Source organism: Lemur catta, chromosome 1 (genome assembly GCF_020740605.2).
Source record: "Lemur catta isolate mLemCat1 chromosome 1, mLemCat1.pri, whole genome shotgun sequence".
In the NCBI taxonomy this organism is placed as follows: Eukaryota; Metazoa; Chordata; class Mammalia; order Primates; family Lemuridae; genus Lemur; species Lemur catta.
In genome coordinates, this window is record NC_059128.1 from 144,277,567 (window position 1) to 144,292,823 (window position 15,257).

The window sequence follows — 15,257 nt, forward strand, 5'->3', positions numbered from 1 at the left end:
CATGAGCCTGCTTAGTGGAATGATCTGGGGGCTCACCACGGTGCCAGAGCTGCCTGCACCTGCTTCCTCCTCCCCAGGGAGGGTGCGGGCCAGCACCCAGACTCACCACAGCAGCGCCATGTAGTGCTGGGCGTCCACCGGGCTGCAGAAGATGTGGCCTTCCAAGGCGGGCATGGGCTCCTGGAGCCACAGGAACAGGGTGTCGCTGGTGCCCAGGCTGACCTGGGGAGATGGGCACAGACGAGGAGCCCCGGGTTCGCCCACTCAGGCTCCCTCTGCTGGCGACGTGCTCTGCATCCCACCTGCCTGAGCCCCTGTCACCTCCCTCCTCGTGCTGCAGACCTCAGATGAAATGCCACTTCCTCAAGAAACCTCTTCTGACCCTCCCACACCAATGAGTCAAGTCAGCTCCCAAGATACAGGATCTCATGGATCCTCTGCGCCGACTGTCCAGAACTTACCACAGCCGCATCAAAGCAACAGTTTGGGTAATGACTGGTTCCCCAAATGACTTTCCTGCTAGATGCAGGAAGGCCTGGGTTATGTCTTCCTTATCCATCTGGGGAGCTCACGGCCTTCCGGCCCTATGTCTGACCCTCTGCCACTGCACCCACCAGGAGTGGCCACTGTCAAGGCAGCCAGGGGTCCGGCCCACTCAGCATAGAGCAATGCCCTTCTAAGGAAGATGTGGGCCCCCATCCCCTCCCTCAGCTGCCTTCTGGGGCCGGAAGACCCTTTGATAGGAAGCAAAGATGCTGCTGAGCCCCAGCACCCTGGTCCCCCAGGGCAGAAACAGCCTGCAGGTGTGAGAAGCCACCTTACCGCAATGTCACCTTCCTCCAGCCTCATGCCCGCCAGCGATGCTGAGAATGGGAGGGGAGCCTCTGGTTAGCTGGAAGCCACATAAGAACCACAAAGGAAACCACAGTGCCCCCAGACAGCAGCATAGTCCCCACCTTTCCCCGCTCCACCTGCATCCTAGCGGAGAGGCAGGAGCAGGGTGAGCTGAGGGCTCAGGAGGTCCCAAGAGAAGGTCACAGGGGTCAGAGGGTGGGGTCTCTGTAGTCAGGGCCTCTGATTCCAATGGGGAAGCTTTTCCCCTGAAGGGGTCCAAACTCCCCACCACTGTCAGGCACTCCCAGGAGTGTAGAGAACCAAGGAGGCCAAGACAAGACAGGAAGGATACACATGGCAGAGACAGAGGCTAGGTAGGCGTGTGAGGGGCTTTACGCTACCCAGCAGTAAGGAAAGGAAAGGGCTGAGGTTATATTCAAATCTGTGCCCTGCCTTACACATGAGCCCCACAACAGCGATCTTTATCTGCCTTGTGTGCTGACACGCCCCAGTGCTGAAAGAAGGCCTAGCACATAGTAGGTGCTCACTAAATGATGAGTGAATGAACAGATGAGTGAAGGAGAAACGGGGGGAAGGCACAGGGGCACTCACACACTGTGGTGGGGCTCACTCAGCAGAGTGTGTCAGAGGCCTTGGCTCCAGGAATCCCACCTTTGAGGACTCATCCCACAGTGACAAAGGGACAAGACAGGATGTGCATCTCAATGTCATTCACACTGCCCAAACACTGGAGCAACGCCAACCTCCAGCCACAGGAGATTGGCAAAATAAATGCTGGGACAACTGAACCCTAGACAACTGTTAAAATGAGGTTGCAGAAAAGTACTGCTCAGGCTGATTAAAAGAAACGATGCTTATGCCAGGCGCAGTGGCTCACACCTGTATTCCTGGCACTTCTGGGGAAGCTGAGGCAGGAGGATTCCTGAGGTTGGGAGTTTGAGCCCAGACTGAGCAAGAGCAAGACCCCATCTCTCCCAAAAATAGAAAAAATTAGCTAGGCCTGGTGGTATAGGCCTGTAGTCCCAGCTGCTCAGGAGGCTGAGGCAGGAGGATTGCTTGAGCCCAGGAGTTTGAGGTTGCTGTGAGCTACAATAACATCACTGCACTCTACCCAGGGTGACAGAGCGAGACCCTGTCTCTCTCTCTCTCTCTCTCTCTCTCTCTCTCTCTCACACACACACACACACACACACACACACACACACACACACACACACACACAGAAACAATGCTTATTTAGGAGCACAGAAAGAAGGCAGAAAGGATAGACATCATAATTTTAACCCTAATTTGGTGGCTTGTTAGGGAAAGGACTACTTTTCCTGGGGTGGGGCTGAGGGGGAGCAGTCAGGGCCACTCAGCATGGCCCAGTGGGCCTTTCTTCAAAGACCTGAGGGTCCCTCTGGGAGTGGCTTCAGGAACCCCTAGAGGAGAGGAGGGAAGAGGAAAAGCCAGGGAGGAGACAAGGTGTCTGGACGAGAAACAGTCATAGCTACAGGTCAAATGACAGGGCAGAGACTCAAAACCATGTCCTCAAGGAAAAGTTGAAAGCACTGAGACGTTCAGCTTGGAACAGAAAAGGCAGGTTGGAGGGTGGGTGGGCATGGCTGCCTTCTGTAATGGCTGAGCACTTCTCACCTGGAGGGGCACGAGTGGCTCCTGGGGACAGTCAGGTGGGGCAGGTAGGAAGAGTCAGATTTTGGGCTTCACCAAGAGGCTGGACTGGAATTCTCAAACGTCCAGCAGGGACCCAGGCAGGCTACCTACAGAGTGACTTTGCGGCCCCCAAGGTACTCACCTGGGTTATCCCCAGTAAAGGCCACCACTTTGCATCCTGGAGCAAATCCATAGCGCTGCACGTGGTAGGAAGACACGGCTCCCTGAGGAGAGAAAGCAGATGCACTCTGCTCAGGTAAATCCTGCCTGCCCGGCGCAGCCACCACGCCTCAGGCCACAGGAATGCTACGGGCTCCAGTCACAGGAGCTGAAGGAATCTTCTGCAGGGCCTGGAATCACATCACTCCCTGTCGCAAATCAGGCACGTCCCTCGGATTCACAGATCACCAGAGGAGCCTGGTGCAGGTTTGGAACCACAACCACTGGTCTTGAGATTGCAGGCAGCTAGAACAAACCAATCCCCAACCTGTACCTTCTCTGTAGGCTGCAAATTCTGGAGAGAGCATTTACAAAAAGTAACAGGACACCAGTAAGCAAACTCATGGGCATGGATAACGCCTTGCACACTTGCTCTACCATCCCAGGGACTGGATTAAAAATAATCAGACATCCAAGTGTAGAGAACAATGTTGTAAGGACAATAAACCAGAAAAGGTAGGGGGGCGGGGGCACTCACTGAGGAACCACAGCCCTTACGGCCCCTCTGAGAGAGGCTGTGGGACCAGAGAGCAGGAACACTTTCCGGACAGGCCTCTATTCTATAGAAAGCAGAGTTAGAAAACTTTCTTTCCTTTCTCTGAATACATCTTAGTTTCAAAAGTTTAAAATAAATGATGAGATTTTCTGGTGCCTGGGAAGAAAATTTTGCTCCATCCAGCAAAATTTTGGATTTTTATAAGAGTAAGCCATCTCCTGGGAAAATAAACATCTTGGCCTAGGTTGTCTCAGAAAACAGACCCTGAGACAGGGCTTGTGTGACGTGGTTTATGTGGGGCAGTGATCCAGGAGGCAGGAGTGGGGACCTGGGAAGTGTGGACAGGGCAGGAGGGAAAGCCAGCCCAAGGGTGCACTGCAGCTCTGGTCACCACTCTGGGCAGCGGGGGCTCCTTACACTGCGGGGGGAACATTTCGGGAGCTGTGACTGGACTTGAGGACCGTCCACCTGGAGACAGGAGAGGGGAGCAGCTAGCCATCCACACTCTCCCTCACCCCACTGGGGAAGGGTGTCCCAAGGGGGGTGAACTCCCTGCACCTCCAGGTTCACAGAGCACACACACAGGGTCAGGGAAGCCCCAAAGCGGAAAGTGAGGGAAATGCAGCTCAGGCAGGGTGCTGTCAGGTGACACCCGGGCGGGTAAAGCCACAACGGCTGGCATAAAAGGTGAGCTAGGAGGATGCAAGGTGGGCTCGAGAAGGGTCCAGCATAATATATCTGCAAATATTTTCCTGTAGAAAATGAGAGAAAGCTAGCTAGCACCACCTTCAAAAAAAGAGATGATCCAAAACATGGATCTTGCTTGGTTTCCCCCAACATGTGATACGTATGTGACAAATGAAAGTGCCTTTTCAGAATCAGTTCTTTCCCATCCTCAAGCTGTTTGTCTCTGCACAGGCTCCTTCTTGGACGCAGGTGGTCCTGGTTTAAGGCAAACAGCCTGCTGCTGCGGACAAAACGCTGCTCTCAACTTACAGGAATTTAAAAGCCATGCGTGGAACACCAGTCCCAGTGGCTTGGCTGTTTCCTGTTTGCCCTCCCTGTGTCTTTCTGGCCTGTGGCAGCCTATGTGAGCCTTGCGTTGTCAGCTCCTATGGGGCAGGATCACTCTTCCGTCAGCTCTGTGCACTGGCCTCCTGGCCTACTTTGGATGTTGATGGTTTGGCTGACGTTCTGCCTCATGGTGGCAAGGCTGTTCTCAGCATGTCAGCGCCAATCTTACAAGAAAAGTGCTGCTGTGGCTGAGACTCCTAAAGAGGACTACCCACGACAGCCCCATCCTCCTTGTGGCCCAAACCTCCCAGCTCCATGACTCTCTCCAGGCAGAGGATCCCCTTCTCCTTCCTTCCCACCAACACTCTGTCCCACCCAGAGTCCTTTCTGGTGTTCTGGCTGTGTAGCCTGTGCTACCCGCCCAAGGGCCCTAAGAGCAGGGCCCAGGTCTCTCTCTACTCCATTGTCTCCACAGGACACACAGGACGTTCACAGCCAGGGTCCATTCTGAACAGGCGGTGCCAGTCTGACGGGCACATGTTTTGGATTTTGCCAGTGGGACCAGGCACTACCTTAAGCACTGTGAACATGTTATCTCATCTCATTTGCACAACAGGCCCATAGGATAAATAGTACCATTCATTCCCTTTGTTTCAGATGAGGACACGGAGACACAGTTTAACGTCACAAAGCTGACTAGCGGTACAACCAGGATTCAGTCCCAAGCAGTCTGGTGCCAGGGCCTGTGCTCTGCCAGGCTTCCTGGTATTTCCTTATATTTTCCCCAAGACTGCCCACTTCCAGCTTGCTTGGTGGTCTCTAGTCCTAGAATTTCAGCATTCTGTTCATTTTTAGGTATGCAATCATCTTCAATTTCTTCCCTACTCTAATAAATTTCCAGTGGAATTTTCCAAAGTCCCCCCACCATAAGGCAATAATGTATCCACGCACCTGAGCACCTCCTATGTACAAGTCACTGATCCAGACACTTCGATTCGACTTATGTCAAACACCTGCCTTACGCTAAACTGAAAACCCTGCGTGTGTATGTCAGTGTGTGGATGAATGAATGACGAAAGAATGAATGAAGAGGAGAGAAAGAGAGAGAGAGAACTGCAGTGCTTCCCCAGTAGCTGCCTGCTCTCTGGCAAGGGACCTACCACCACTGAGCATGACGGTACTGGGGGGCCAAGCTTCTCCTCTAAATGAGGGGCACAGGCAGCAAGGCAAGCCTGGGACCAGACTTTGTCCTGTATCTGCAACAAATTCATTCCAGAACCTGAGGAAGGAAAAAAATGAAAAAACAGAAACATCTTGAAAAAGGACCTTTTGTGAAAATGCACAAATCTGGCGGAGAGCAGATCATTCTCTTGCAGCAAACTTGTACCTGGAGCTCTTTCTTCACAGAATGTATATAGAATGCTTGTGTCATTCTGGAACCAGAGGACCAGAGGCCAGCAGGGCCCTTGGCAATACATGGCACAACCACCTCCTGCAAATATTCCTCACAGGCTTAAACACCACGGTTGGCTGGGACATCTACCGTCTAAGGCCTTCCTGGGCCTGGGGAACTGCCAGCCACGTGTTACTAGGAACCGCTCCACATGTCCCTTAGGTTTCAAGGTGTCAACTCAGAGGCAGCCCCGGTGCTGACAGGGTTCAGCCCTCAGGGATTCCTCAGCCTCCTCTGAGGAAAGCTATCAGCCTCCTCTCCAGACTTCCTCCTGCTAGTCACTGAGACCAGCCCACTAAGTCTGTCCTAAAACCACCTACTGCTCCCAAGGCTTCCCTGAGGATGGGGCAGGGCAGAGAACCCGGAGCACAGGAGGGGCCGCCTCCTCCTCGCTGGGCCACGGTGGAGGCAGCCAGAGGTGGGGTGCTGGGGTGCTGATGAAGTCATGTGCCCAGGAGGGGCCGCTGGTGGCTGGTAAGTTAGGAGGTGGCTTCTCAGGGGAGCGAGGGGAGCAGAGGGGAGCCCCGGCTGAGGCACGTGGCCCTCCGGAATGACCACTGGAGCAGTGGCGTGACTTTCCGCAGCTGCGCCCCCACCCCGGGCGGGTGCGGAGAACACAGGTGGACACGCAGGCCACGCCAGGCATCCGGTTCTGCGGGTCTGAGTTCTACCGAGCTGGCTGCAGGGAACCTTGTCTCCTCCTCCAGATAGTGCGTGAAGCTCAGCACCACTCCTTGGTCACCGTACTTCCTCTCCCCGAGCCAGAATGATGCCTGGCAAACAACAGCGCTCAGAGATTTCCCGTGAACTCCCTCGAGGCTCAGAGCAGCCCCACACTCCTTTCTGCAGCCTCGTCCGTGGGTCTGGGCACTCCTCCCCGCTCTGTCCATGTTCTTTCTGATCTCAGACTCTCTTAGACTAGTCCAAGAGTTCCTTCAGCAGCTTCCTCCCAGGTTTCCCTCCTCAATGGCACCATTTGCATTTTAGTCTTGTTGGGAGTTTTGATTCTAGAAGCTCACAACTCTCCTGAGTTCACCAAATGTGAACAAAAACTTCTATAAATAGCTCCCTGCGGAGCCAGACTCCAAGATGGTCCCCAATAAGCCCCCTCTCCTGGTGTTCACACGGCATGAGGTTCCCCCAACACTGCACAGGGTCAAGCGGTACCTACTGTGTGACCGGCAAGATGAGGAAGAAGTGATGGCATGTTGCTTCAGGATTAGGGCATAAATGACTCTGCAGGCCTGTCCCTTGCTCCTCCCTCCCTCCTTGCAATGTCATCAACAGCCCTATGGAGGCCCACATGTGAGGCACTGAGGCCTCTTGCCAACAGTCACGTGAGTGACCCTGGAAGTTGATCCTCTGGGCCACATTGAGCCATCAGGTGACTGAAGCCCTGACTGCCACCTGTGTCTCAGAGATCCTGAGCCAGCAGGACCACCCAGCTAAGCTGCTCCCACATCCCTGACCCTCAGACACTATGTGAGAAAATAAACATTTGTGGTTTCCAGCTGTTAAGCTTTAGGGTCATTTGTTATGCAGTAAACGCTAACTAATATACCCCCAAGACTGGCACCCACCCAGGGTGGATGGGGCTCCCATGCCCGCGTGCCGCGCTTACTGACCAGGCACCGGCGCTCCAAGGCTTACCGTCACTGCAGTCAATCGGGGAGTAGGCGCCAAGGAACAGGGAAGCAGCAAAGCTACTGACCAGAGAAATTCTCTGTAAAAGAAGGAAACGAGAGAGAGATGACTCACTTCCACACACCCTAAGCTACTGATGCTTCTGACACACACACACACAACATGAAAAGAGTTTTAAATTGGGGAAGGAAGTGGAAACTTTGAGCAAAACGCTCAAGTAACGGTGGAGACTGAGTATTGCAGAGGAGAGAGCTGGAATACCAGGAACCGACTCCTCACTCCCTGCAGTTTCTGACAGGCCATACAACTGCCCGATTCAATAAAGACGAAACACAGACGCCCTGGAGAAAGCCACGCTTCGGGAAGCTGGTTTTCCATCTAGAATCCATATGCTGGAGATTGTGGTGCCCCGATTTCCTCCCACCATTCCTGTGGTCTTCACATCTGGTCACAAGGGGAGTGGATGTGTGGCCACGGGACCCAGAACTAACCAAGACGCTCTCGGGGGCTCAGGAGAGCTGGCCCCTCAGAAGCCACAGACCTCAGTCATGAGCCAGAGGAATTGATGGTGGGTTTTAAATGTCAGCCTGAGGGTCTGTGCTTTCCCATGAGAACCACGGGCCTTGGCCGCGTGGAGAGAACTGCTGTCACCTGCTGTCCCCCATCAGGCCACCTTCGTTCCACACACAGAATTTGGGGAGGGTTTTTATCCCCCCACCCAAAGCCCACATTAATGGCTGGTGCTGCAGAGTAATCTGGAACCTTGAATCATTAAATAAATGAACTGCATGTTAATTTCCAAGATTAAAAAGGCACTTTGATTTAACGGGAGCAGATCATTTTCTTGTTACAAGATGAAAATCATTAGCCAGGGTGTGGAGCTGCTTCTCGGGCAGTGTTAGGCACTAGCTTCCAGCAACTGCGGAGCCAGGAATGAAACTGGGTTCCTGTGACGCAGGCTTTGGCTGAGGGGCCACAAATGGGGACACAAAGGCTCAGACCTACACACTTCCAAAGAAAACACTCACCCCTGCCAATCAAGTGCCTGGTAGCCATCCTGCATTAACCATACAGGAAACTGAGTGGGCACAGCCAAAGGACACCCAGATCTCCTACTCAGGGGGTCTCAGGAAGACACCAGTCTCCATAGCACCCACCCTGACCTTGACCCTGACCCCTTCTGGTCATGAGAGCCCCTGACTTCTCTCTCCCACAGTCCATCCTTTCTCTTCCCTTTGGAAACAGCCCGGAACAATGAGAAAAAAGCAAATATATCATTTTCAAATGTCTGGCTCATCAATGTTTTCAGCTCCTGCACAAGAGATATATTTATGTTAAAGTATGATTAAAGGAATTCCACTGTGACTTTAAGTCAAACAGGAACGTTTAACCAACCTCTGTGTGTGAGTAGGCCTCGGGGTTCTGCTGGTAAATCTTTGCGATTTGGTTTCCTGTAAAACGCTGAAAAAGGAGTGTAAATTCTTAGAAACCCAAATCCTACACAGACTGAATAATCAACTCCATAAAGTGAGTTTAATGTAGCATGCTCTACAAATTAGCAGGTAGAATAGAAGCTTTTAAAAGTAAGCCCCAAATCTGGAAATACTTGATATCTGCTAAACACCCAAGGCAACTTGATTTTGGCCTTTGAATCCTTAAAATGCTCTTGGTAACCAAATACTCAGGCAGTAACAATCACTCTGCACCCACAGGATACGAAAGTGAGGAACTTCTGGGCCTTCCTGGGACAGCCTCTCCCACGTCAGGACTGGACAACACCATGTGACTAACCCTTGCTCTTCACACAGCAGGGTGGCTGTTCTGACCAGGGCACCAGAGCAGGGGACTCAGGTATTTCCCCGTTGCATATTCTTCTTATTCGGGTGGCCTAAGTAGGGTTGGCCCTATTCCCAAAACCTCTGCTCCAGTGAGGTCAGGTGACCCAAGCTGGGTGAATCTCAGCAACCCCTGGGGCCGTGGCTGAAGCCAGCAGGACAGAAGAATTCTTTTTCTTTTTAACTTGGCCAGGCATTGCACCGAGTGTCTTACATGCACCGACTGCTCTCACTTCAAATCTACCCCAAATGTAAGTCCCATTGTTATCCCCAGGTTACAGAAGCTGAGACAGAAGTGCCATCCTCACCCTATGCACAGCCGCTCAATGCGAGGGGCACAGCTGTGTGCACACCCCAGGCCGGCCTGGGGACACACAGGAGGAATGCTCTTGCTCGACAGGCACACAGGGTGGCAGGTGGCCTGGATTAGGACCCAGGCTCTGCAGGGCTGACACCCCCATGAGCTCGCATGATTCCCACAGAGGCAGGTTGCCAGCTACGTCCTCCCAGACACCCAGGGAGAAGGGACCAGAGCCTGTGACCAGACCATCTTCCCAGTTTCTAACCCGGCATGGGCTCTGCCCACCTCGTAAGCACGAGACCCTGTGAGGCGGCTGAGAGCCTGGGCCCCACCCACGGCAGCCTCCAGCTGGCGGCACTGGGTGGTGGTGCTGGAGTCCATCCACACTGGGCAGTCGCTGATGGAGAAACAGGCCTGGAAAGAGAGGCGAAGGTACAGGCTTGACGTCTGTCCACTGACTTGGAGAGCTGCTACACCCACCACAGCAGGTGCAGCTTCCCAGGTGACCTTGGAGACCTATGGGCAAGCCCTTCAAGCCTGAACCTCTGCCTGGCACAGTGGGGTCTCTCCCTGAAAGCCCGAGGCTACCCAGTGAGGGAAATAGCTACAAGGAATGACCACAGTAGCTACAAGGAGTGAGCAGGGAGAGCTAGAGCTGCAGCAGAGCATGGGTTTTCTGGGCCATTTGGAACCCAGTGGGAAAAGAGAAGCCCAAGCCCTGCCTTCCCAGCAGCATCACTAGGAGACATCGCACACCAGGGAGATTCCTGACCCGGGGCGTGGGGATGAACCAAACTTGCTCTGGGCAGGAGGGGACTCATGTGATGAGGATGGTTAGCACCCAACCCTCTGTGCTGACACCAGGCAGACTCCATCCAGGGAGAAAGGGCAGACCGTGCTCACAGGACTACTGCCGAAGCCACCTTCTTACACCTCGACAATGCACAGAAACCCTAGACCTCAGGGCCTGCAGGTCTCCCTTCTCCCCCTTTGCAGAAGCTTCTCAGTCTCATGCAACAGGCCAGTTACCTGCAGCTGCTGGTGTAGTGGGAGGTCTGGCGATAGGCTTGTCAGCACTCGACTGGCCCCGGCCTTCCAGTATATGCTCCCATGTTGCTGTCGAGGGGAAGCCCAAGCACATGTTCATACGGCCATACACTGGTGTCACAGCCTCCTGGAGACAGGGAAAGACCCCAGACCACACGCCACAGAACTGGGCTCCAAGCCTGCCCCTGCCACCTCTCAATCACAGAGTTCATCCCTTCTATGAGACTCAATTTCTATTTTGATAAAATGGGGAGGAACTCTGCCCTGTCGACCCTAAAACTTACAGGAAGGGTCCAAGGAAAAACCATTGGTCTGGATTTTAGTGCCTTTGGTAAAATTGCATTTAAAGATATTGCTTGCAATATCATCTGGAATTCATTTATTTATTCAGTAACCCCATTCATTCATTCATTTAACAAACATTTACTGAGCACATAGATCATGCCAGGCTTGGGACAGATGAATAGGATATTACTGTCCCTCTTCTTCAGGCTACTGGAATTGAGTCAGGCGAAAAGACACACATGTACAATTACAAAACCCTAGGAGCCGCAGTGAGAGGGCTGTGGGAACAGGAAGAGGCACCTAAGCAGCCGGGGTACGGATGGGTAGAAGTGGATGTGAGTACAGGAAAGAGTCCCAGAGTAGGGTGTGTGCTCCATGCAACCGTAGGAGGGGACAGCCTGGCCGGTCCAGGGAAGGGTGGCATTCTAAGTGGTAGGCCTGAGGCTGGGCTAGAGGGTAGGTAACAGGCTGGAGAGGTGGTGGCCTGAGCACCAGGGGCCTGAAACCCATACTCTGGAGGTTGGGGTTTATCTTGGAGGTGGATGGAACCCTGGATTATTATCAGGGAGTGATGTAGCCAGGGCTTGGGGTCATGGAGAAGGTAGGCTGGAGCCAGGCAGGCCCAGAGAAACATGACAGGCACTTGGTCTGGGGTGACAGAGGTGGTGCTGCAGAAGGGACAGCAGATTCAAAAGTCCTCTACAAGTCAGCAGACATGGGGACCCTTGGACATGGGGTGGGAAGACAGAGGAGCCAGGGATGACACTTGAGTTGTGCCCCTGGGCAGATGGGGCGAACTCCCTGAGCAAGGGAACCCAGGGAGAAGGTGACCTGGGGAAGACAGGGCGCTCAGTCTGGGACACGCTCAGTTTGGGGCACCTGTGGGATGCCCGGTCATGGCGATGGGAGGGTGTCTGGGAGGGAGATGGGTGGCCAGGGCTGGGCTTCAGGTGAGAGAAGCGGGAAAGACCACCTAGGCAATCTCTGTTTAGTTTAACAAGGATCAGAACAATAAATCTCTGTGAGGTGAGTGGGGAGAAAGGGCATCTTCAGAAAAATTAGTAAGTGTTCTCTAGTGAGGATGTCAGAAGGTGGTAGTCCAGCAAGGAGAAAAGTGATTCCAGCATGACAAAGTGACTGGAGGCTGACCCTGGACTCAGGTCCTGACTTCTTCTCACAGCTATGTGACCTTGGGCAAGTGACACACCTCTCTGTGCCTCATGTAAACATCAATGATGAGAACAGTAGCTAAAACTTAAATAAGCTTTCCTAGGTACTAGGCACCGTTCTATGAATTTAACACTCACAATGACCCCATGACAGAGGATACTGAGGCACCAGAAGGCTGGATGACAGGCCCCAGGCCACTGCTTGTCAATGGCAGAGCCGAGGACCGAACCCAGGAACATGCCCAGGGCCTGCGCTAACCACTCCACAGCACCACCCCATGGAATCGCTGTGAGGATTAAGGTGGGTAATTACGTCAAGGCCTCACTGCTGTATCTGGCCTACACTAAGTGCTCAGTCAATGCTCCTTGATATTATTGTCACTGCTCTTTCTATTGCTAAAACTACTATCATTATTAGTAACATTTCTTACTTTGCTTTTACTTCCAGGAAATGGAAAAGCAATTTTGGTACCCCCAAACAGTGATAAATTCTTCTCAAATGCTTCCTCCATCCCCTTTGGAGGACCCCTATTCAGTCCAAGTGTCCTATTTTGTATAATACTTGATCCTAAGAATTGTCTCATATTTTTTTGCAAGGCGGCAAGTTACAGAGTGTCCAAGGTAAAACAGTTTTAGGGATTTTTACTAACAGTGAAATGTGTGCAGTGGCTCTTGAGAATGAGCACCCTCCCTCTGAGGGGAGCTGTCACTTTGACACCTACACCATTGCCCAAGACAGCCACCGTCACGTGGCAGAGAGAGACTGCTGCAGACGCACCTGGCCTGCCCCGGACAAGGCTAGGACTTGAGAGAAGTCGAAGCCTGAAGCCTTCATCTTCTCCAGGATGATGTCCAGAGCCTGAGAAGAAAAACAGAATCCATCGTGACCACACTGAACCACTGAATCAACCAAACACACAAGGCTCAGCATTGAAATGCAAGTGCCCGCCATTTCAGCAGAGGGCTCCGGGCAGACGATGAACAGGGACCTGAGGACTCAGGATTTGTGTGCACTAGAACATGCTAATTAAACAAGTAAGCATCAATCAAATAAAAAGGTCGATTATGCTAAAAACATTTTAAATAAAGGGGATCATAAACCACCAATCCTCAAATTTTGCTTCTCCAATTTGTGACTTCTAAGCACTCAGGAAGAGCAAAAAATAAGGCAGCTCACATTTTGGTTTCTTTTGTTTGCATTTTCAACCCACCATATTAAGGGTCTGACTTCACTGCAACAGGGAAGTGAAGAGCAAAGTAGAGGGTTCCTATGAGAGTGGGGCTCCAGGCCCAGACTCCCTGTGTCCAGGAGCCCAAGGTCGGAGGGAGTGTGTAGACACAGCAGCCATCTCCCCCCAGACCCCCTTTCACCCCCACTGTCTGGCTGGACTCTTCTTTCTAGCAAGTCCCCATGAGTGGGACGGATGGCAGTGCCCAGCAGAGCTTGACATGACTCCTCCTAATATTCCACAGCAGGAATTAGAGAGTCACCTCGGCCTGTGTTTTCCTTGAGGACAGAGAAGTCGCTCCAGCTTTTGCTTGACTCCACCATCCCCACCCTATCCTGGAAGGGCTCCTCTCAGCCCTGGCCGTGGCTGCCAACTCTAGCTCTCTTTTCTAAAACTCAGGCAGGGAGTGGGGCACAGCTGGAGCAGGGATCAGCAAAGCTGGCAACAGGTCCAGTCCTGGGTGCAGCTCAGGATCAGAAATCACCTTGACCACAACCCCAGCCTGGCTCTCTCAGCCCCTGTTCACCTGCCCAGGTGAAGACCTTCACCTATCAGATGCCCAGACACCATCATTGGGACCTCTTGACACCAACCCTTGCTTCTGGCCCCCCACCCTCCCACCTCTGCCCCTCGGTCTGCCTCAGCCCTCTGAAGTACGTACCTTCCAGCCAGCCCAGGGGTGGAGAACCTGTGGCCTCAAGGCCACATGTGGCCTTCTAGGTCCTTAAGTGTGGCCTTCTGACTGAATCCACATTTTACAGAACAAATCCTTTTATTTTTATTAATACATTTTTTTCATTCCAAACTGATCTTTTTTTTTTCTTTTTTTTTTCAGCATATTACAGGGGTACAAATGTTTAAGTTTCATATATTGCCCTTGTCTTTTATATTTTTATTTTATTTTTAAAATGAATATGCTTAAAATACCAAATAATAAATTTCAACAAAATAATCCTCCCAGATTGACCCACACAGTTAGAACATTAGTGAGCCATAAGGGCTAAACTGATGGCTGCTATGCTCATGATTTAGTTCTAACTTCCCTAGCCTGACTGGCACCACCACTGCATGAGGCTGGTTGGTGAGAGTTTATGGGGGGGTTGAGTATGCCAGTCTGTTACCAACTTTTGACAGTGGTGCACTGTGTTTCTATTTGAAGTGGAATTTGTGAACAGTTGCACAGCTCGACAGTATTTTTTAATTCTATCTGCTTAATAGCCCATCATGCCAAAGAAGACCAAGAGAACGCTGAAGAAAGAAAACAGACTTTTTAATGAGGATTGGGAATTGCAATATTATCTTGTTTCTGCTAAAGATAAGATGATTTGCTTGCTTTGTGATACTGCAATATCAACATCAAAGAAATTCAATGCTCATCAGCATTGTAACACTCATAAGGACCACAAATATTTTAAATTAGAAGGAGAGGTACAGAGGTTGTACTGCAGAATTAAAAGATGAAAAGCAAAAGCAAAGACAATTCTTTCTTTTTTTTTTTTAAACCTTGAAGTAGGACTTCAAATTTGTTTGTTTAAAGTACATTTTGTTTTGTTTTGAAAAGAATCTCAGCAATTGCCAAAAAGAAAAATGAACTTAATTTCTTTATTATGACTTTTAGTCAGAATGACAAACAGTATTTAATTTTGGAAAACTATTCTTTTTAAAAAAAATTCAGAATATTACAGGGGAACAAACGCTCTGGTTACATAAATTGCCTTTGCACCGCCACAGTCACAGCTACAAGCATGCCCATCCCCCAGACAGTGGGCACCGCACCCGTTAGGTGTGAATTTATCCATCCCCTGACAATTGCTTCAAGAGCAATAAAACCTGGAAATAATGCCACTGAAGCAACTTATAAAATAGCTTACATACTCAGGAAAAAAAGAGATGTAGAAATTGTGAAAGAATGCATTGTCAAAGTTGTAGGGTGCTTAGACCCCAATAATATTTCAAGGTACAAACGACTGCCTCTTTCAAAGAAAACCATAACTGATCGGCAGCATGAATTAGTCTTCAGCATAACAGAACAACTTCATGCAATACTTCAAAAG

General features: G+C 51.4%; 1 protein-coding gene across 2 annotated transcripts in view; it reads right to left on the bottom strand.

Moving 5' to 3' along the window:
- The window catches only part of XYLB (xylulokinase), a 48,293-nt gene that overhangs the window by 19,778 nt on the left and 13,258 nt on the right, over positions 1-15,257 (bottom strand). For both annotated transcript variants that reach the window (XM_045536516.1, XM_045536523.1), the window contains exons 4-12: positions 12,753-12,833; positions 10,503-10,589; positions 9,759-9,887; positions 8,733-8,798; positions 7,344-7,416; positions 5,401-5,519; positions 2,654-2,735; positions 823-863; positions 107-222 (exon numbers count right to left, since the gene is read on the bottom strand). In XM_045536516.1, the coding sequence (XP_045392472.1) occupies positions 107-222; positions 823-863; positions 2,654-2,735; positions 5,401-5,519; positions 7,344-7,416; positions 8,733-8,798; positions 9,759-9,887; positions 10,503-10,589; positions 12,753-12,833 (794 nt within the window). The remainder of the gene's footprint in view (positions 1-106; positions 223-822; positions 864-2,653; positions 2,736-5,400; positions 5,520-7,343; positions 7,417-8,732; positions 8,799-9,758; positions 9,888-10,502; positions 10,590-12,752; positions 12,834-15,257) is intronic.